This window comes from Buceros rhinoceros, unplaced genomic scaffold (genome assembly GCF_000710305.1).
Source record: "Buceros rhinoceros silvestris isolate BGI_N320 unplaced genomic scaffold, ASM71030v1 scaffold13795, whole genome shotgun sequence".
NCBI classification, from domain to species: domain Eukaryota; kingdom Metazoa; phylum Chordata; class Aves; order Bucerotiformes; family Bucerotidae; genus Buceros; species Buceros rhinoceros.
In genome coordinates this window covers 480-23,179 of record NW_010411241.1, presented here as the reverse complement: position 1 = coordinate 23,179, position 22,700 = coordinate 480, and the positions used below count along the sequence as shown (strand labels likewise).

The following is a 22,700-nucleotide window of genomic DNA, read 5'->3' as shown; positions in this document are numbered from 1 at the left end:
TGTTTTTCTACAGGAGCTGATGAAGCAGCTGAATGGCATTCAGGTAATTCATCAAGTGTCCTGAGTTTGGAGGGTGTTCACACTGATTTCAGAACTTGTTTTAAAATCCTGTTTGTACGTTTAATTCCATACTAAAAAAAAGGTGAAACACTGACTCTGGGTTTCCATGCTGAGTATATTATGTATGGTATATATCTGCATTTGAGTAAAATCTTTTTTAGTGTATTTTGAATACTGCAGAATTATTTTGCTTGGACCAGTGATTTTTCTTTAAACACTGTATGTGCCTTTTGAGTTGTTATGAAATGGCCAGTGAAAACACAAGTATATTTGAGATAGAGCCTAAAAGTAAGTCAATCAAAATGCATACTGCCTTCCCACGATGAGCAATTCCTCAAAGTCTGTGTTTCATCGCTGTAGAAAAAGTGCATACTTGCCCTTTTAACAGTTCCTCTTTACGAAAGTAGCTCCACAGTTAATTCCCATGCAATGAATATAACGTGTCTAGACACTGTTATCAGAGATTGCTCACTAGCCATTAGTTGCACCTTCCTACACGCTCTGCTCTTTAAAGCATTATTGTTTGCTCTCTCCTTTAAGAATGCGGAAGCCGTACACTTCTTTTGCAATTATGAAGAGAGCCGAGGAAACTACCTAGTAGATGTAGATGGCAATCGCATGCTGGATCTCTACTCTCAGATCTCATCCATCCCAATAGGTAGGAGACTGTTGTACCAAAGCTTTTTGCTTTGTCCTCAAGCTGTCGTTTTCTTATCTTGGCCACTACCAGAGAAGATGGTTAACTAAAAAAAACAAAGCTGACATAATGTATGTCTTGTTGTGATCAGAATACACCTCATTGCTGTGTGTGGTGTAGTGGTGTTTTTGAATAGTTGAAGAAACTACAAATTCAGTATTTACAGCTCACTTAAAGAAGCTGGAAGAAGCTCTAGTATTAATCCTAATTTGAATATGCAAGTTCCTTCACGTGTGGCTTTTCCTGAGGAAAAGCTGGGTTTTCTTCTCTTAGAGGCCGTTTTCCTCAGTCACAAAGGAACTATAGTACAGTGCTTCTTACACCTTCTCAGGTAATGGCTTTATGTAGCAACAAGAAGTAAGTGGAAATTTAATACTTCCAGGCTGACCGAAATCTAACTGAACCCGCAGCATGAATGTATTTGTTTGAGTTGTACTGAATGACGAGAGCGACTATCTGAAGCTGCAGTCGTTGCTAATAGTGTCCCTCTTGGTTGACAGAGTTACGTTCTAGACTGAGACACCAAAGCAAGATCACAAGGTGCTTGCTACTCATCTGTGCTTATCTCTCTGCAAGTAAATCCAATAAAACCTTTTATGAATCTGTCAGAACTCCCCAAGGTTTAATAATGATCTGCTACACCAGAATATATTTATCAGCAGAGGTTGAGAGGTAATAACTGCCTGTGCAGAGAGATAAGAATTACATTATAAAAAACCTGTGGGCAAAGATGTTCTGGGCTGCTTCTTGCAGAAAAAAAAAAACAAAACAGTTTTTTACCACATAGATTTTGGGAAATGGTAGCACAGTGTAGGCCTTTAAACCTGTATCTAATCTGTCCAATAGAGTTAGAAACGGAGAGAACTGCAAGACGGGATTCTATCGAGGTGTTTACTAGCAAACATCCCGGCATAGCAGGTGAAACGATCTGTTCTGCGGTGCGGGAAGGGCTGGTTCTCTGTGGGGAGAGGTGGAGAGGGGCACTTTGATATTATTGACGGCAGACTGCTGCAGGTGGGTTCTTCGGGCTTTCTCCATCTCATCGTTTTAGCAGCCTCCAGTTTTTTTCCTTTGCAGACAGGCCTGCAGGACACGTACTCTCCTGTCGCCTTGATCCAGGCACGCTGCAGGAGGGATGAAGCAGGTGCCTTTCTCTGAAGAGCCAGCTCTGTCACTTCGTATAGGAATGTATTTGAGAGAGGATTTGTAAAGCTACAAACCCTTGCGCTGGTCATGGCAATGAAACAAGTTACTGTCTGTTTGCCAGCTCAGCCCAGAGCTTTTTGACTTTGTCTACCATAGTTATATAATAGTTATTTAACCACTTAGTTCTTCCTGGTGTTAGTTTTGACTATGAACCACGTACCAGTTCAGCATCTCTCCACACGCAGACCTACTCTTTCAGACACAGTGGGCTTTAAGGGTTCTCTTCTTTACCGGGGCTGCCTGAGGAAGCTCCAGCAGAATAAGGAGTGTTAGGAGGAAGATTGGGCCACTTGCCCCAAAGAGAATGGTAGAGACATACTGTATGGGTGGGAAAGGGTAAGTTATGGGCAACGGGAGCCTCAAATTTGTGTTACATAGGAGAAGATGCAAAGTTCTCTGCGTTCTTCATGCATCTTTACACCAGCAACAGAATTGCATGTTTTACAAGCAATAATGGAGTTAATGGTTAAGGTTCCTAAGCAATGGAGACTATTTATAACAAATGTCTCTATGGTTCAGTCTGGAGATTTCTAAAACACTAGGTACGCTCTCAGAGGTGTTCTCAGTGGTAGCTACAGCTCTCAGTGACACAGTGTTCAACTGTGTCGTTCCCTCCAGCCTAATGACGACTCTGACCATGACAGCAGATGCGCTTCAGATTTAGCTCTCTGTCTCCCACAGACAGCTTATATTATCTTCGTAACATTTTTAACAGATTCTTTGCAGCATAACATGCAGTTAAAACAATCTGGATATTTCCTTGTTTTGAACAAAAATACTCAAAATGGAATTTCTAATTGATTTATTAACAGAGGAGCCTAATGCTCCATTGCTCAGACAGGGAAATCAGGGCTACTGCCATTCAACTCGAATGAGCAGTTCAGAGGCATGATAAGCTTTTGTAATGAAGTTAGAGTGGTCTGACTTCTTAAGCAGTAGGGAAGATGAGATTTCCAACTGTTTCTACAAGGGACTACAAAAGATGATGTTAATCTCTGGTTTTGGCATTTTGTACATTAGAAATCAGGCTTAAAATGAAATTTTCTGGGCTCCTTTGGTGAAGATTTTTTTTTATATCAGATGCATTGGTTTATCTGTAAGCAAGCAAGTTATCCTACAGAACATTAATGGATATAAATTAAGCAACTTTGTTGTATTAAACCTGAAGGAAAAGGACAAATTGTTGCACCTTTTTCCAAATAAAAGTTTGTCTAAGTAAGGAAAACAGGAAAGAAAATAAAGCTGTTCATGAGAGGAAGTGAAAAGTGCAGAATGTCCTTCTCTAATACGAGACAGTTTATAAAACAGGGTTTTTTATGGTGATGCACAGCTGAGGTATGTAAATCTGTGACTGACAAGGAAGGACTTCCAGACGAGTGTCTTGGAAGAACCACGGGTTGTGGTGGGTTAGAGTTGGGGTGCTTGCTACTCCATGGGTGTTAAGCGCACGGCTGCCTATGTAGACCGCCCCTTCCTTCTGGTAGGGTTGCTAAGGATCATGTATGACCATCTGCAGTCTGCAAGGGTGGGATAGGCGTCTTCGTGGGTGCAAGTATGTATACGTGAAAGCCTGCATAATGTGGAGGCCAGTACAGGCGTGCCTCGAACCCACGTTCTGCAGGGTCTTGTGCAGAGTGTTTAGATAGCGTGGCAGAGGACGGCAGTGGTGAACACCATGCAGCTGCGACAGATGTCAAGGAGCACTGTCAAGCCATTGGCAACATCCTGCTGGAGTGCCAAGGCTGATCGCTGCGGGGTCTGCCCTAACATGTGCTCACTGCACGCATCAGCAGTGAGGAGCCATCTCCCAGCACAGCCCTGCTGTGCTCGTCAGGCTACCCTGCACCACAGGCTCTATCTGCCGAGGGACAAAAAGCCCTTGCTGGTATTTCGTCGGTAGGTAGTAACGCGCTCAGTGACAATTGCTAAATGAGCTTTTTGGGGGAAGCCAGTAAATATGTGGGTTTTTGCTTGTCTCTTTCTTACGGCCAGCTGCCAAAGACCGGGGAACTGCGTGGAAGAAAAGCATAAAGGGGAATACAGGTTTCTAAGTTGATTTTACAATGAGGAAAAACCCAACCAGTTAAAAAGCGCAGTGTGTGCGTGGGTAAAGCTCTGTTACTGTGCTAGGAATAATGAGCCTGATATTCAAAGAGTAAAAATTGCTAAGAGACTCGAGGAGTAGCACCAGCTGCTCTGAATGGGCACAGCTGCATGGGGAGCTGCCCTCTGTGGTCCAGTGTCAGAAGCTGTTTCTGCAAGGCTTGTGTGGGTGGTCAGTGCTTGGTGAGAGCCACGAAGTCGAGCAGATCAGGGTTATGGTGAGCAAGAACAGTAAGCATCCTGCTTCAGGTAGGAGAGATGGGAGACACTTCTATCCCACAGCTAAATGGTCACTAATAGAAACAACGGCTCGTGGGCTGCGTGGGCAGAAAGTAATTTCTGCTCTTAATGGAGGAAGAGAAGAGGTTCACACGTTGTACTGGAGAGAAACCAAATACACGTGGGAAACCCAGAAAGGAGAGTGAGCAAGCACTTAATAACATCGGTCCCGCAGTTCTTGGTAGAAACTACGATGCTTCAATCAGGCCCTATCCGACAGAAGATCCGTGTCATGTTCATTTGGTTTTGTATTCCATTTTTAACTTTCAGGACTAAAATACAGTTTGCTATTGCCTGACACAAAACTTGTACCAAAGTTGCAGATAATACATTTTGTAAAAGAAGAGAAGTTTGTCCTACTTTCATTATCAGTAGCTAAAACATACACAAGTCACACTGAAACAGTCAAGCATTAGGTTAAGGTTATTCTCCAGTTTACACTTTACATTAGTTTATAGGAACCAGATAGAAATAAAGTGTTTCCTTTCTTTGTTCTTTTTACTTAGGTTACAGCCATCCCTCTCTGATAAAGCTTCTACAGCAGCCACAGAACTTGGTAAGTGAAAGAAAACTTTAAGTAGTTGAAGGAGTCCCCTCCTTCCTTGTGACAGTTTGTCTTATTTTTCCTTCAACTGGTAACAGCAAATGACTCAATTTAAAGTATGATGGGGTCTGCTTGCTTTTTTTCTCGCTTGATGCAAAGAGCTCGGCAGTGTTTAAGACGACACCAAAACCTCTGTGAAGCTTTACAAGAAGTAAACGTGTGGGTGATGCAAGCATGATGCTGCATGTTTGCAGCCAGTTTTACATCATGGTTCAAGCACAGCGTTTCCAGTTAACCGTTTCAGCAATGCTGAGCGAAGATTTTTGGCCCTCAAAGCAATCACAAGTCCTTGAGAGAGAATTTAGTATTCTGAACGTGAAAATGGTGTCCTAGATCTGGAATGCTGTGGGTGGTTTTGGGATGGGTTTTTTTGGGGGGGTGTGTGTGGGGGTAGTGGCTGGTTCTTCTCTCAGAAGTACTAAATTGACTAAACCATTGACATGGCCTTGAAAAATTCAAATCATTAGACTAGAGCAACAGGACTCCATCAAAACAGTAACTGCTTCTTAAATAAAGTATCTTCCTGTTTTCCCTGACAATATATACTGACAGTGATTGGAAATAACCTGCATTAAATGATGGAAATTGTTGAAATGAACTTGCATTCTATTTCAGCTTCATTGTTTCACTGCTTGGACAAACGTTCTGGATTCCATAATCACTTGGTGTGGTTTTTTAAATTGTACCTTTTTTTTTGGCACAATAGCTCAAGGGTGGGCCAGTTCCCTCCTGTACCCGCACTTCCCTTGCAAAGAAGCCTGCTGGCCTGCTCCAGCGGAGTGGAAATCCTGAGCCAGCATGTCAGAGAAATGCAGGCATTTGAGTCCCTGAGCTGATTTGCTTTGTGGAGTTCTCATTTCTTCAGCATGAGAAATTCCTCCTTCCCTGAATTAAAATACTTCAGATTTTTAAAAAAAACTCACCAGGGCTAGAAATGCTGGAGTTACCAAAGGCAGATCTGGATATTACTGAAGCACTAATATCTCTAAATGGTTCTGTTAACTCATAAAAATTATTTCTGAGGAGATAACATACCTTCATTATAGTGCAGCAGTAGGCAAAGTCAGACTGAAAAAACAAACGAAAAAACCCCAAACAAACCCCCTTGTTTTCTGGTGGCAGTTGCTAATCTGTCCACAGGAAGGGCAAGTGAACTAGGCTCCCAACTAGAACGCTGCAGTGCAAGGAACTGGCTCTGACGTCCAAAATGAAGGGTGCGACCAGCACCCCTCTCCCCCAGACAGCAGCGTCCGGGGTGTTCCTGGGACGCCGTGCCGATTCCTGACCCCTGCGCTCTCTCGGTGGAGAGGCTGGCACTGAACCAACTGGTCTGCGCCTTTCGCCTGGCGCAGGGAGGCGGCATGGCAGGGAGGTTTTGCAGTGCCAAGGGCAGAGGGCCCTTGAGCTCAACCTTACTCAAGCTCTGTGAAGAGCCAGAACTGGAGCAAACCTCCCTGCAGACAGAAGTGGGGGCTGCGGTCTGACTGCAGATTAAGTGCCGGCTTTATTGTGACAGTACTTTTTTTAGAGTAACACACGCTGAGGTGGGGCCCTTGGTTAATGTTAACAACGGGCTTGGTGTTTTCTTGTGGGGATTTTTTGTTTGGTTTGTTTGTAATGCTCCATGTACCCTCATTATAGCCAGCTATAAAGAACAGAATATGTGTCTGTTCATTTGAGACCATAGCAGCGTGATGTCGATGTTCTGTGGTTCTCAGTGCTGAGTATCTCATTAACAACAAAAGAAAAATACACTTCTCTGCTTAATGGCAAATGTTGTCAATTGACCATGACAGCCCATAATAAAATTCACAACAAATTTTTGGGCTCATATCTAATTTTATATGAAAATCTACTGAGAGAAAAAGCCAACTAAGATTTCTCACGCATACTGAACAAAAACTTTTTGTTAATCTGTCAGTAACACCCTTGCTTAGTTGTGTTTTTCTTAAGCTTGAGTCTCTTGAAACAAACATTGTTTGAAGTTACAAAGTCCCAACTCATAGTCTGGGATGTTTTGTGTGGTATTTGGTATTTCCTTAGAATGCTGACGAAGTGTTTTTACAGGTGCAGTGTGACCACTCACACCTCTTGCTGTGGTCCACACATCTGAATGAATGAGTACTTGCATGGAGGAAAAAGACTGAAGGATGCTGATAAATGTGCAAGTGCTTGAGTGGCACTGAAAAGGGTGTGGGGAAGGCAGCCTGTCCCCTCTGGAGTCCATAAAGACTGAAGTCATCAAAGCTCAGTCTTTAATTTACAACGATGACTTGTTAAAACAACAACAAGAAAATCATCAAGTACCTAAAAGGGGGCAAGTAATGATGCTTTGCAGTTGGCAAATTTATTGAGCTTGTCCTTTTCTGAGCAAATTTAATTTAAAATAAAAAGCAGCACATCGTGAATCAAATAAGACTGCCGAAAAAGACTAAAAGCAATGATGAATCAATTCTAATCCATGACACTTAATTCACATTAATTGCATAAACATGACAAATTAATCTCTATTAGTGGACTGGACAGACTGAGGGTTTTTTTTTCCCAGAGCTGGTCTTTAGAAACACTCCCATGGGCAGCAGGCTCAGCTTTCCCACTAGCTGCTGTTCAGACAGTAGCATCACCTTACTCAAAGGTGTGCATCCTCCTGCGGCCAGTTCATGGGACCAATGGGAGAACTGAAGCTGGAAAGGACTTCAGGTGGTCTTTTGCCCATTGTCCTGCTCAAAGAGGGCCAGCTCTCGGATCAGACCAGGTTGTTCAGGCCTTTATCTGCGGTCTTGAAAATTCCAGTGAGGGAGACTGCACCACCTCTTTGGGAAACCTGTTCCACTGCTTCACTGTTCTCTTGGTGCAAAAAAAGCTTACCCAAGTCAGCGCCTTTTGTGTGTCGATTTATACCCACTGCTTCTTATCTCCTCACTGAGAAGCCTGGATCCTGGCTCCATCTGCTCAGTAACCTCCACATGGGTGCAGGAAGGCTGCGTTCCTGAAGTCACTTCTGTGGTTACCAAAGCTCTTGCAACACAGATTCAGTTTCAGTGACAGACCCGGAAAGGGAATGGTTGGAGAAAAGAATCTGGGAAGCAGCGTGAGTTCAATCAGGTAGTTTCCCACTAGGCTGTGGAAATTCATTGTCAGGAGAAATTGCATTGCACCGTGAAGACTGTTTCAGCATGTGTGGCTCCTGGTCCGTCAGACCTCAGTCAGGAAATGGAAAGGAGAAAACCAGGAAGCTGGGAATGTCCTCTTGTAATGCACAATGAAGATTGTGCCTGTAATTCAGGCTGAGGCACAGAGAAGGGTGACTGCACACTGAAGGCCCTAGAACAGGAGATATTTACCTGCAGATCTGCAAGCCCATGAAAACAGTACACAGCTGAAAAGGAATCTCATCAACACATCTGGATTTTTCGTAGTCATTGTGCTTGAGCATGATTAAATACATTGCTGAGTATCGAGGTAGTAACGTGCAAGGTTGCTCCTCACTGATCTCTTGCTGTGCTGCCCACCACTGTTCATGCCAGAGGAGGTTAGAAGGGAGACAGCATGGCTGCAAGCACGATTTTTTTATCAGGAATCTATTTCACTGTACTGTTGTGCTGCTGATCCTTGCATGTGCGTTATCTTTCTCTGATGTAGCCCCTATCCTTTCAGTGTACCTTTGCCTTGTTCCCCCAAATCCCATTGTTATCGTCTCTGGAGGATGTTTATAACCACAGAGTTCTGAACTGGTCTGTCTTGAAGCACAGTAAGGAAGAATGAGCTGCTACCCTAACTGAATTTAGATTTAGCTACTCAAATGGAAGGCAAGTAATTAATTTTAAAGTATATTTTCTGTGTAAAAGGAAGATTGAGATTGAACGACTAAACCGGCGATACTGAAGAGGCAATGTCAGAATCAGCTAGCATGCCCCTTTCCTGAGGTGTCCTGCCAGGGTGAAGTATTAAGGGTTAGACAGAAAAACATGGATTCTAAGTCATGAACATTACTCCCTGGTTTTAGAACTCCTTGTGCCATGACTACAAATTTCTGGCTCGTATTTGTAATTACAGTAAAATGTAACTGCCTTGAGACCAACATGGTATTTCTCCTGTGACGGTAACACCTAACAGTTTCTTTTCCTTTGTCTTTGTAGAGCACTTTTATCAACAGACCTGCCCTAGGGATTTTACCTCCAGAGAACTTCGCAGACAGACTGAAGGAATCTTTGCTATCAGTAAGTTTGAGGCAGCAGCGATGAGTTACTGTGTTCTGTGTTTAGGAACGCCGAGTGTATCACGGGGTGTTATGGATTTTAATAGGGACATCACAGAGGAGCTGTTTGTCCACCTGCCTGCCCGCTGCCAGTAATGAGAGCCAACCTTCTTCCCCAGCTCAGCACACTCAGTGTGAGCAGGTGACAGGTCTGCTCTGCACAGATACTGCCTCTTTCATTCGGGATTCGAGAGCTGATGAGAAAACACATTGTCACTAACTTCTGTTCACTGTGCTTTCGTAAGAGGGAGTGGAGTGAGTGGCTTCTCTTTGTCTGGATTGAAATGTGAAGATCCCTGGGACAGAAGCTGAGTTGCTCTCTCGGCTGCAGTTGAAATTGGCTTCCCTCACCCTAGGCACAGCTCGTCTCCCATGATACTGAAGCTCAGGATGTTAAGGACTGATCAGTATTACCATCACTTCGCACTATACTTGTCCTTAACATTTTGAAGTAATTTTCTGTCTTCACTGACAGGTGGCTCCTAAGGGCCTGCCACAAGTGATGACCATGTCCTGCGGATCCTGCTCTAATGAAAACGCCTTCAAAGCAATATTTTTGTGGTACAGAGTGAGTAAAATATTCAGATTCTTTTTGGAGGTTTAGATGTAGCAATTCATCGTCAGAACCGTTATTGTAAAACAAAGTAAGGCTTGGAGGCTCATGATGCTATTTATATTCAACCCAGTATAAAATCTTTATTAAAAAGTCTTTGTCTAAGCTTCCACTTTATGAATGACACAACTTTAAAAATTACAAAGAAAAGGAGAGAAAACGCAGACTGCAGTCAATGTGTAAGAGCCCCAGCCAGTGTCTTCATTGGCTCTAATTGTGAACATCAGCAGTACTAACTCATGGTTCAGCCGTAAATGCACTGGGTACAACTACAGGAAAACTGCTGGGTTGTTTGTTTTTTTTTACAGAACAAGGAGAGGGGCCATAATAATGTCACAAAAGAGGAACTGGAATCTTGCATGATTAACCAGGTGACATTTGTTCTTTACCACACCTACAGATGTACCATTGGCTTGGGTTTATAAGGGAAGATTGGGAGGAAAAACTTGCTTTACTATCTCTGAAGTGGAATCTCGGGTTTGTAAATTTAGGAAATGGTGAAATACAGACTGCTGCCAGGAAGTACCAAGACCTGCTGCTTGTATTCTTTTGCATCTTTCCTAGCTGTGAATCTCCCTTTTTTCATAACTTATAATTTGCTCGAGAGGGCCCACATGATGGGTGGATCCACAGAGATCATTAATACATGGAAAAATTTACAAATAGTAACACACCTGTTTTTTTTTTTTGTTCGGAAGTCGTTATTTTATGGCTTAGAATTGATCAAGGGGTTGGTTAAAATTTGACTGGCTACATCTTAACAACAGGCAGGATGAAGAAATTGAGATGCAGCTGATAAAACTCTGCAGTCCTATTCACCTTCAACTGAGGTGGTCTTGTTCGTGCTAGTCACAAATCTTACCAAGCAACCATAGCAGAAACTAGAGTATTTAATCTCTCCTTGGAGCTAAGCATGTTACAAATCAATAACCTGTTCGCCCCAGCCTGATCTTTGGCACTTCTGTAGTGACAAGCATTCAGTGCGTTCACCTGGGATTAGGGAACTCATTTGGCTTTAAAAATGAGGAGGGTTCTTACAGGTTTTTTTTTGTCTTCAGAAACATGTTTTAAGTTCTGTGATGTTCTTTACAGCATGGTCAGATAGATGGCTGTGCCAGCACAAGTAAGAGGATGGCACTCCGTGACTTGCAGGAACAGGAATTTTATAAGATGAACAAAGACTTGTAAAACTGGTGGTTATTTTTTGTCCAGGTTCAGCTATCTAAACATTAGGATTTGTCTCTGAGCAATTCAAGTGAGTTCTCTTTACTGAGAGGACAACTCTATCCCCCTTTTGGGGGAGGGATCCTCCAGAATCCAGTTTACAGGTACTGAAGCCTTGACCCTGTAGCTGAGTGTGGGGTACAAGACTTAAGGTGTGAACAGACAGTGTTCACTTTCAGGATAAGAGAGGGGCATAAAGAGAATTTGTATTACTGGAGGGCGTGGGAGTTAACCCAAGTGTATCCTTTCATTAATTGCAGACAGTATATGCTTTGCATGTCTTCTGTCATGGTTCCTTCTCCTTGATGGTACAGCGACTCATCAGGAATGCATGGGACATCTGTCACAGGGCAGCCCTGGCCTGTCCTCGCAGCCTCAGTGCCCCACCTGGGCATGGCCACCCCATACATGTGTGCTCGTAGTGTGCGCAAACAGGGGTCGACCGTGCTGGATGTCCAGCCGTCGTGTGAGCCCCCATGTGAAGTGATACGGTGATACGGAATAAATTGCCAAGTATTCATTAGCATTAACGATGCATTTTAGTCAATGACCATGTATTTTAAGTGTACTGCACGCCAGCTGACTGCCTGCCTGTCTGCTCTGCTTGCAGCCCCCTGGCTGCCCTGACTACGCCATGCTCTCCTTCATGGGCGGCTTCCACGGGAGGACCCTGGGTAAGAAAAGCGCTGCTGGCAACAGCCCCCTTCCCTTTCCTCCCGCTCAGCTGCTGCGGCAAGCTGTCATCTCGCTGAAGAGTAGCAGTGGAGAAGCTGTAGGTGATTGAAGGTTTGCCTTGGAAGCCCCACCAGTACTGAAACAGAGTATCTGAGTGGGAGTGCGAGTTAATTTTCTATTTTTTGAAAATTTATTTGCAGGTGGTCTCTTATTTTCATTCTGAATTCAAGGCCTCCTGTCTGTGCTAGTAAAAATCTAACTTCTGGGGTAAAATTACACAACATACAAATAAGAAGTTACTCATTTTATACCGGCTCAATCCCCATTCTAAATGTGTTACCTGAGAGAGCTGTAATTCCCAGGCTGACAGAGGTTCTCTTGCTCCTCTGGAACAGTGCCTGTGGAAACTGATGCTGAAAAGCTTGACTAAATCCTATTACCCAGGATTTCAGAAAATGAAGTTAAAATGTAGGGCAGTGAAGAGAATTCTGCAGACCTGGTGTCAGGCAATTTTTCACCTCTGGGTAGCTTTTTTCCTGTATTGTTCCAAGACAGGTGTTGTTCTAGTGTTTGCTCCTCTGGGTTTAGGTTGCTTAGCTACAACTCACTCTAAAGCCATTCACAAGCTGGACATTCCCTCCCTGGACTGGCCTATTGCTCCATTTCCAAGGTTAAAGTATCCTCTGGAAGACTTTGTGAAAGAGAATCAACAGGAAGAAGCCCGTTGTTTAGAGGAGGTAAAAAATTCACTGGCAGCTTTTGGTTGGTTGTGTTTTGAAATGGTGAATAGTGTTAGTGGGATTAGCTGCTTTTCACTGGAAGAATGTTTTCAGGGATTGGAACAGTGTGTGATTAAAGCAGCATTCACTCTTGTTTACCGTCAGAAGTTTGTCCCTGCCTTTCAGAACAGCCAGTTTACTGTGTGAATTAGGGGTTGTCTGCATGAATCATACCAAGGTAAAACTTTGCATGCAGAAGTCTGCTGTATCACAGTGAACTCATCTGCCAGACCTTGCAAAGGGATATGGACTACAGAGAGCACAGTGTGTATAATCAATCCTCTGCAGAGACAGCCTGTCACAGGATTGCAGGTTTTTCAGCTGTTCTGGGGTAGCCTTCTGCCCTAAAGCTCTGATCCTGCCTATGGCTGCAGGACTCTGTGCTTTCCCTTGCCCAGCAGAAAGGAAGGGTGTCAGATCCTGACATCTTTATAGCCAGGGGTGTCTATGAAAAGCTAAAGTTCTGTTGCTGAGATTTAATCTTTCCGGGAGGAAATGTGCAAATATCCTGAAAGGAGAATGTACCGTGAATATTTGATGTTCAGGTGGAAGACCTGATTGTGAAGTACAGGAAAAAGAAGAAGATTGTGGCTGGAATCATTGTAGAACCAATACAGTCAGAGGGTGGGGACAATCACGCTTCAGATGACTTCTTCAGAAAGCTACGAGATATCGCCAGAAAGGTAATACAGTATTTCATTGCTCACTCAGTGGTAGCTGAACAGGCAAATACTTGATGTCTCTGGAGGCCTTTCCCCCGACCCAGGCATTTCGACCTGCTCCATGCTTTTTTCACCCCTAAAACATCTGTGTGCTTAGAGACATTTGGGAAATTCTGTTCTGCCGTGAGAAAAAGCAGCTTTTCCCATTGTTAAGAGCTGGCCATACAAGCGCGACAGAGTAAACAAGGTGAAGTGAAAAGGTTTGCCTTGTTTAAAAGGAGTTGCTGCAAAGGTCCTATGACAGTGTAATTATAAAGGCAGATCAAGCTGATCTCCCTGCCCCAGAGCTTCAACCAAACAGTCTTCCACGTAGAAAACCCAGGTTGCCAGCTAAAATGAGCAGCTCTTTTGGCAGGCTCACCTGAAAAGGCAGTTCTTCCAGCATCATTTTAGGCCTCTAGACTGAACAGATCACGCTGCTGGTATTGCCTTTGTGCCACAAATGCCTGACTCAGATTGGAGGCAGAGACTTACCTACCACAAACCCAATTCCTAGAAATGACATTCTGTTTCCACCAGGGTCTTTGAAAATGCCACCAGACTCCTCCCAGAGGTTTTCAGGTGTCTGCTAGAAATGTTGAAGGCTATATAAAACCATGTACTTACTTAATTTGTGAATTTAGGTGGAAAATAAGTTTCTAGTGCCCTTCTGAAAGAACAGCTGAATTTTTAATTGTGGACTCTAATGCACAGGGAGGGGAGGGTGTGAGGTCTGAGGAGGGAGAGTTGGAGCGGTGAGGGGGACGAAGGAGGGATGTTGCATGTGACTGGGGAGATTTTTGTGGTTTGGAAATGAGGGCTCACACTCGCTCCGTAAATTGTCTTTCACCCCAGCATGGCTGTGCATTCTTGGTGGACGAGGTGCAGACAGGAGGTGGCTGCACAGGAAAATTCTGGGCACATGAACACTGGGGCCTGGATGACCCAGCTGATGTGGTAACCTTCAGCAAGAAGATGATGACGGGAGGATTTTTCCACAAAGAGGAGTTCAGGCCAAATGCTGTAAGATTTTCAGTGAACCTTGGAACTCTGTGCTAGTTAGTGACCCATTCATGAGGAACGGTGATGTCCATGGAAAGGACAACCTTTCCCGCAGTAATGCGGGCTCACTAGATGGAGCTGCTGTTTCAGAGACCTTGCCGTGTGCTTACACAAAAGCTGTTGTCACTTTTGTTCCAGTTGCTGTCAGTCACAAAGGGCATAAAGCTGGTGGGAGGGAGCGGAGAATGGGTTTATGAGCTAACCTTCAGTACAAATTGCAACCACAAACTGACACCTTTTTCCATAGGGCAACTTGGTATCTTCAGAGCTTGTATGTCAGCATTAGAGATTCTGTCAGGAAGATTTCTTCACATTAATGATGTTTTAGGTGTAATAAATGGAAAAAAAAAAATTAAGTGGGAGAACATAAAGCTTGAATGTAAGCCCCGAACAGATGATGCTGATTTCTGTGTCATCTACAGCCACATTTTAATGAGATGTCAGAGCAGCAAGAGAGAATGCACTAAATTTGTACCATAAAGCAGATGCCCTTTGTTTCTGCTCAGCAGGGCAGCTGCATTTTGCTCTCACAATAAACAAAACACCCCAGGGGTTGGTGAGTCAGTGCATGCTTTTTTGCTTTTTCATTCACCAGATGTTTATGTTACCAGTTTGATGACTTGCTTTTCTTTATTAAGAGTGCTTTGCCTGTTAACATGTTCCACAACTCTTTTTCCCCCCCTTTCCCAAGCCCTATCGGATTTTTAATACCTGGCTTGGAGATCCAGCCAAGAACCTTATGCTTGCTGAAGTCATCAAGGTTATTAAAAGAGAAGACCTTCTAAACAATGCAACCCACGCCGGGAAAGCACTGCTGACTGGGCTGCTGGATTTACAGGTAAACATCTGGAAGGGTTACAGAGAAAAAGGAGAACGTTGCTGATGAGGTGGGATCTGACCTCATCCAGTTTAAACATCTGGACTGAGGAACTCCAGTTGGGGACTAGACCATAATCATAACCTGCTGGTTTAGGTACTTCAGTGGAAGCCTGAACAACTCTGTCCCATTTGGAACTGAAGTAAACTTTCCTTTACTGGCTTAAGAATGCTGGGTTTGTATAGCTTAATCCAGACTAAAGGGTGACCCAACCTGAAGGTGTGAACTGCAGCTCGTTCCATTATTTTGTTAGAAGTTTCTGTTACCACAAGCAGCTCACATTTCATTGTCCCAGAAGTTCTTTTTGAAGGAACCTTGTAACGCTTCTGTTGGGCTGTTGAAACACGACAAGCTTTGCCTCCCTTGACTAAGGGAAGCTCATTCACAGCCTCAGCCTTGGAGCTCTGCGTGACAAGGAAAATCAGACCAGCATTTCAGGGCAGGCTGGCAGGTGCTCGCCTCCCAAAAGGCAATTTGTGCAGAATAAACCCAAACACAGTCTCTGCTCTCTCTGTGATGTCAAGGCGTAGCAGCCAGGCAGAACACAAAAATTTATAATCCTCATACTTTGTAGGGCCAGAATACAACTAGTACTATCCAAATAAGGTTCTCTTACAAAAGATAAAGACAGTAAGCGAAGCAGGTAATATCAGCGAGAATGAGCTGGTCTTTAGCCCCGTTCCAGATTATTTATGCTCAGGTTTTCCTTACATTTCAGATGTAAGGTGCTTTATGCGCGCTCCAAGTACCCAGCTCAGGGCTGCAAATTCCTCCTCACCTCCTCCTCAGATGTTTTTCTGCTTTGTGATGAGACAACATCCCTGCTGCGGGCTCTGCCAGGAGTATTCAGCCCTTTGTCAGAAAGGGGCGGCCTGGACACGAGGTTCTGAGAGAGCTCCAGCCTGTGCAATGGCTGCGGTCCACCGGAACGGTGGCAGCAGGGTTTCTGCATGGCAGAACGCCTGGCAGAGCAGCGCTTGCCACAGGTGCCCTCTGCGGCAGCAGCTGCCATGTGTACTTCTCTTTACAGGCTCGTTACCCCCATCTTATCAGCAGAGTGAGAGGAAGAGGAACCTTCTGTTCATTCGACACTCCAAACGACGCCACTAGAAACAAGTTAATTACAATAGCCAGAAACAAAGGTAAGAAAGTTCCTGTGTGTGGATTTGTAATGCTGCACGTGTACCACAGTATCAGCAGTGAAATTACAAACAAAGCTCTAGACTTCTCTAGAAATACTTGTATTTCTGTCCGGACATCAGACCAGTCCACTGCATGGTTTGTAGGTGTACCTGTCTCTGTAAGTCTGACGTTACTGGAAGAGACTGATGTAGGGCATGAGTGTTTGTGCCATTGCTTTCGTACTCCTCTGCGGGGGAGTGTGCCTCTTAGGCACACTTAGGTGTGCCTTACTTGGAGACTCAGAGCAGGAAAATTAGAAGAAAGATAATCAACTGTCACTCAGGAAAAGATGAGAAAAACTATGGGTTTTATGGAATACCTAATAATGAAGTAGGAGTTGCCCAAAATGGGCACAAATCTACAACTAATCCCTCTTACTACAGAGCTCTTACCCAGCTGTAGACAAGCCCAGGTATCAGGAGGGGAACCTCATGATGTGAAGCCAAACATTCTCTTTGAATTGAAGTGTGTGGGCCCTGGCTTTGCTGCTGTCGGTATTTGCCGTTTCTCACATCTCTTGAAAGAAGCAGCCATGATGCATCTAAACTATTGTGAAACCAACACTTTAAACTGAAAACACATTGATACTTTTTGTTCTTGGAAACTGCGCCAGTAGGAAGAGAAGGTGTGTGGTTGGTTTCATGGTAAACCAAGGCCATGCTTAGAGGCAGGGTAGGCTCAGCTCAGTGGTATGGGTTTTCATTGCTCACAAACATCTCAAAGAATTAACTGATTTGGGGGTAAAAAAAATGCTATGCATTTAAAGTACTGCAGGAAGATGTTTGCCAGCACCTGAGGTATTTTCATGTTTTGTAATTATAACCGAAGTAGTTTAGAAACAAAATTGCAGAGAAACCTACTGCATCTTGTTCTGGCATTGAGGTACTTAACCAGTAGAGAGTTGCAGCTTTGAGGTCTCAGGTGCTGCTTGACCTCTGTGCTGGGTAGAGTCTGTCCACTGAGGCTGGGATTAGCTGCAACATTCCAGGTGTTTTACGGAGCAGCCACAGGCACCCACAGTGGTCATGGGGCCCCTCTGCCCCACTGACTAGGTGCTGCATCACCGCGTGGTTAGCAGTGATTTGGGGAGCTGCTGTCCGCCCTCCACAGTGAGCAGGACCTCATTCGGAGCCCTGCATTTTCTGGATGTTTGGCAAAGATGGAAGTGGCTGCACGACCTGTTCTGTTCTTGTTTCAGGTGTTGTGCTGGGAGGCTGTGGCGACAGATCGATTCGTTTCCGTCCAACACTGATCTTCAAGGATCATCATGCGCACCTCTTTCTGAACATTTTCAGTGACATCTTAGCAAACTTCAAGTAAAAGCAGTTCCCTCACACTGAACAGTTGATTATTAAATTAGTTTGCATTAATTCATGTCTTCTGTACTTACAGGATAAGTGTAAAGTCATAGACCAAGGTTTGCGTTCTGTTTGTAATCCTGCCCGAGGCAAGCTGCTCCATGCAAACCCGACCCAGGCAGAGCATTGGTACTGGTCACCCGCAGGCACCTGCAGCTGTTCCCACACGGTGTATCTCTAAAAGCTGTAGCCCTCTTGGGGTTTGGGTCATAGTAATTGCAGAGTCCTCCCTACATTCATGGCCTGACTATTTGATTGTCTAAATATGACCTGGTACAGCCTGTTTTCACAGGTAGTCCCTGTAGACTTACTCTTGCATCCAAAAGTAGCAACAAGGAATGGCATAACCCTTAAAGCCACAAGCCTGCCATACAGGAAGTGCCATTCACTAACAGTAGCTGGAATGAAATCAGTGTTTCAAGGAAAGCTCTGCTTTCCACCACTGCCAAGTACAGGATACCTTCCAGCTTTATTCCCTTGAACACAGAGAGACATCTGCCACACCAACTGGATCAGGATGCCGGCAGCTTTCCAGTGCCCACCCTACACATACTGCCGCAGAGGCACTCAGGCACACGTGCAGCTCTCTGAGGGGAGCTGAAGTACTTGTACTTTTTTTCTCATCCTGGATTTTTAGAACTTCTGACTTCTCTCACAATCAGACTTGTATAGACAAAACTATACCCTGAAGTATGCAGTTTGACAAAGCTTAGAGAATCACACGAAACACATTATTCCACCTCTCTCAGCAATCAAGAATGATTTGAGCTTATTTTGCCATTTGCCCATAACATAAAATAGCCATTAATTTGTAACAAATTCTACACTACATGAATACTTGAGGTACTTTGTAAAACTACAGCAGAATTGCTTGATCTTAGCCATTACCTGACATCAGAGCCACTACAGTGAAGGCCTAGTCCTAGTTGCACAGTTATAATGCAAAGTAATTCTATTTTTGTTCTAATAGTTTATTCTAAGTCATTGATTCTTCAGAGATTTCTAGAAAGCCACAGGATCACAAAGTGTCAACAGGTCGTTCCTTCTCTTCAGAGAGCTGTTTTGGATGTCTCTTTACCATGTACTCTGCTCTTTGCTTAAGGCTGACTTGAATGAGGTCTGGTGCCTTCTTTTTTTCTTGGCTAGCAAGCATCTGGGGTTTGCTTACTAAGCTTAACTTTATGCTGTGCACCAAAAACCAGGGACCACTAGTGGACTTCAGAGTTGCCCTGTTAGGATCTGACTACAATTTTTAAGAACATAATAGGAGACACGGCAGATAAAAGGTTTACATGTTTGTTTAACACAGCTACACTAAAATGTAAAAGGTTTCTTATCTGTTCTGAGAAGTGTTAATCATGGTTTTTCCATTTTATTTTTTGAGTGCTGGTATTTGGAAACTCAAGCACACTCACTTCCACTAGTTTAAAAATAATGGGATTTCTGTCAACCTCTGCAGAAACCAGAACTCTGGTACCAGCTAGTCAGACCCTGCGCAGGGTTATGAACGAGGTTGTGAAGTCTGGGGGAAGGACTGGTAAACTGGTGTTCAACGAAACCTCACTGTCATCGCTGTCCCCATAAGTGTGTTATGAGCAAGAGACAAGTCAACCCGAGAACTGTATTTGACAGCATTTTGGGAATCAGTCTGTTCAACATATCAGTGCAGTAGTTTTAGTCAGTGTCTCTAGCAAGTCTTGTACTTTTACAGAAGCAAAAGTCCAGTAATTTGAAGTCTTACCACATCTTCACTTTTATTATGAATACTCTAGGTGTTTTTATAATTTTTACTGACACTCAGTAACTGTATGATTGTGTCCAACATGTTGATGAAATCATGTTAGAGAATAATAGAAAGCGCTGCAGCTGATTCATCTAAAGTTAATATTGTTTACAGCATACTGTGGACAGTGCCAAATAAATGTTTAAACAAATACTTAACTACATTTGATGGTGTAACTAGTAACGGTAGGCAGATTCATAACAAATGACATCTCATGTGTAATCAGTATTCTTAAATAAAATATTTATAATTGAACTTCCCCAGGGCTTTTGATTTTACATCTAATACATGCCTAAACTAACCATTAGTGCATATTAAATACATTCTTATGAAGCGAAGCCTCCCAAAACCATGTTGTGTTTGTACAGTGCGCTGCGGTTTGCTGCCCTGGTGTTTGCTACAGCCATTCAAGGCCAAGGACCACTTCTCTTTTTCCTTCGATATCGCTGTACCACACTGCATCCGCCAAAATTTAAAACAGTGGAGGCCCCGTTAAGGAAAATTCAACACGTAAATGAGGGTTTGCTCGCGCGCCTTCACTTACCTGCACCTGCCAGTCCGCCAAGTGACAGAGGCTTCAATGCACACAAGGAAGAAGCAGGGACCGAACACTCCCAATTCCTCTGTTGGCAAGGGTCGGTTTATTTGCCAGTTTCAAATGAAGGAACAGCTAGAAGAGCAGTGTAAGGAGTTAATTTGTGTCTGACAAATCAAAAAAAGTTTTACATGTTACAAGTGATCAGGTTTGATTCTTTTACCGGTTTAAATCCCACTCATTTCTACTGAGGTTTTGGTTTTGGGCAAGGAGGGATCACACTAACACCACAGAATAAGAACCACTGTCCTCCTCGGTGGTCAGCCTTGCAAGTTCTTCAACAGAACACAAAGTTTGCACATTGTCAGCCTTAATTCACCATAGCTTTTAGGTGTCTTACCTTTTTCCATTTCACCTATGGTACCCCCAGACTGGGAGGTAGGGAGTGGAAAGGGTATTCATCAACAGCACTTTTGATGTTAAAATGCACCCAAATCAGTAAAACATCAAGGGATACAGACGACTTCTTTCCCAGGCTATACGCTGATCTTCTTCATGGAAGACTGCTTGATTCACACAGCCTAAGATCATTCTGGAAATATTTGCTGAAGGTTTTGTACCTCGAGTGTTGCAGCATCGATTAAATGCATTCCATATATACAAAATAAACATAAATCTATGCAAAGAAGGAGTCGTTCCGAGTTTCTGATGATCATTAGGACCCAAACTGAGCAATGGATCACAAACTGTCCCTGACCTCATGGCATCAGTTCAGGTGTGGTTTTCCTTGAGGCCAATGGGAAAGCAATTTCTACAAGAGGCTTCTGAAACGCTGTCCAAGTCATCACTTGCCTTTGCAGCTGAACTGTCAATGTGTATTGCAACACAGCCCCTTGTTTTGCCCCTTTATGTTCTCATCTTGGAAGACCTTACCAAGAGACCCCCCCCACCTTACGGAGCATTATACACTGCTTTTCCCAGTCACCTCAGTGTCATGAACACCTGAGTGCGTATCTCCCCAACATCCAGCATTACGTATCGTATATATGTACGAGACAAGCTTCAATCTTGCAAGGCTTCCCAGTCAGCCTGAAATTTGCTAGAACAATGATTTAAAGTGAGGATGCTCTGGCAGAGTTCCTGCATTTCACTTGAGTTTTTCCTGTTTCAGAACATCCCAAGGAGCCACCTGAAACTGTCAAGGTCGGCATCAGGAACTCGGCCTCCAACTTCACGTTCCTGGTAGAATAGCGTTTAGACTTAGGACCGCTGGTGCCTGCACCAGGCACACCGCTGTATCCAACACCAAAGAGTCGCTGCTCACGCCTTAAACAAGTTTAATCCAGTGGATTGCTGCTTACCATTTCTACTTTCTACACAGAGCACTCTTAGCAGGCTTTGCACAGGAAAACAACACAAGTACGTCAGGTTGGGAAACTAATTTAACCTCAGAGAATAAGCACAGTGAACATCAACAATGAAAATCATTGGAAATTAACTGCTATATGACTCAAGTTGTCCAAATATTTGGGTGAACTTCTGTCTGTCTACAATCTGGCCGTACTTTATTGTAAAATACAAAACATCTGTACTATTATACTGTTTGAACTGGCGAAGTAGCTCCCTCTTGCTATCTCCAACGTCATCCAGAGTCATCACTGTCTCTATGGGATAGTAAACGTCATTCCGTCTTCCCCAAAATGTCAAGTGGGCCACTTTGACAGTACGGCCAGTTTCACTTAAGTAGATCAATCCAATAATTCGTCTGAAAAAGTAGCTCATTCCATACAACATTGCAGCAGCAAAGAATGCAATGCCAGTTGTATAGAAGAAGACATAGTGAGAAACCTGGTCTTGCAGGTAGAGGTAGGCAACGGGTGGCAGCATGACCACGGTGGTGGCTGTCTGGAGCAGCTTCAGTCTGGACAGCATCCGGCAGTACTTAATCCCTGGAAACCTGTACACCAGTTTGAACTCTTCTGTTTTCTCACCCACAGCCTTTCGTCCGACCACAGCAGCAGAGGCCGAATGGCACAGACACACAGATGGCTCTCGCCGTCTCCCAAGATAATTAACACCATTAACTTGCTGGTTTTGTGACTGCAAACAATCCTGTGTACCCCAAACCCAGGGCAGACAAGCATCTTCCTTTTTCCATGACATTGTCCGGAGCTCTTTTTGTAGACATCTCCCAAACGGTGGTGCCATGCAGACTTTAGTTGTAATCCTGCAGAGCCCAGCCTATAAGGAAATATTCCCACAGATCATCATGTGAGTCTTCTTCATAACCAAATCACAATTACCTCACAGTCTGTCCCTTGGGCACCTAACGACAGTAACCATAAGCCCCAGCTCACCATAACCTACACTTAAACCCACCGGTTTTACTGGTACACACCACTAGTATTCATGCTTACATCCCTCCCTGCAGACGATGAGGAAAATGCTTCTGATGATGATAACCTCACTGACACCACAGTCAGCTTACCGAATGCAACCATACACATACCCTGCCTCCCCCTTTTCTTGAGCAACATCAAAGAGACAGCACCAGCACTGCAGGTTGTTTCTAAGTAAGGAGGACGAGAGAACCCGGGGCTGCCAGCCAATGGAATCCGAGACATGTTAAGTAACTACTTAAACAACAATGTTAGGGAAACAGGAAAAAGTGGACTAAGCACGACAGAGAGGAAGAAAAGGACAA

At 44.0% G+C, this 22,700-nt stretch overlaps 2 protein-coding genes across 2 annotated transcripts in view; one reads left to right on the top strand and one right to left on the bottom strand.

Annotated features, from left to right (window-relative positions):
- ABAT (4-aminobutyrate aminotransferase) overlaps positions 1-17,946 on the top strand; it is a 29,733-nt gene extending 11,787 nt beyond the window's left edge. Inside the window, exons 3-15 of the mRNA XM_010135940.1 lie at positions 14-43; positions 601-718; positions 4,852-4,901; positions 9,089-9,169; positions 9,683-9,775; positions 10,129-10,191; positions 11,655-11,718; positions 12,308-12,456; positions 13,044-13,181; positions 14,055-14,222; positions 14,953-15,099; positions 16,169-16,280; positions 17,519-17,946. Coding sequence (XP_010134242.1) covers positions 14-43; positions 601-718; positions 4,852-4,901; positions 9,089-9,169; positions 9,683-9,775; positions 10,129-10,191; positions 11,655-11,718; positions 12,308-12,456; positions 13,044-13,181; positions 14,055-14,222; positions 14,953-15,099; positions 16,169-16,280; positions 17,519-17,640 — 1,335 coding nt within the window. The 3' untranslated portion in view covers positions 17,641-17,946. The remainder of the gene's footprint in view (positions 1-13; positions 44-600; positions 719-4,851; positions 4,902-9,088; positions 9,170-9,682; positions 9,776-10,128; positions 10,192-11,654; positions 11,719-12,307; positions 12,457-13,043; positions 13,182-14,054; positions 14,223-14,952; positions 15,100-16,168; positions 16,281-17,518) is intronic.
- Positions 17,947-21,490: 3,544 nt separating this feature from the next.
- TMEM186 (transmembrane protein 186) lies at positions 21,491-22,159 on the bottom strand. The gene has a single exon (XM_010135942.1). The coding sequence runs from the start codon at positions 22,157-22,159 to the stop codon at positions 21,491-21,493; it is 669 nt and encodes a 222-aa protein (XP_010134244.1).
- Positions 22,160-22,700: the final 541 nt, after the last annotated feature.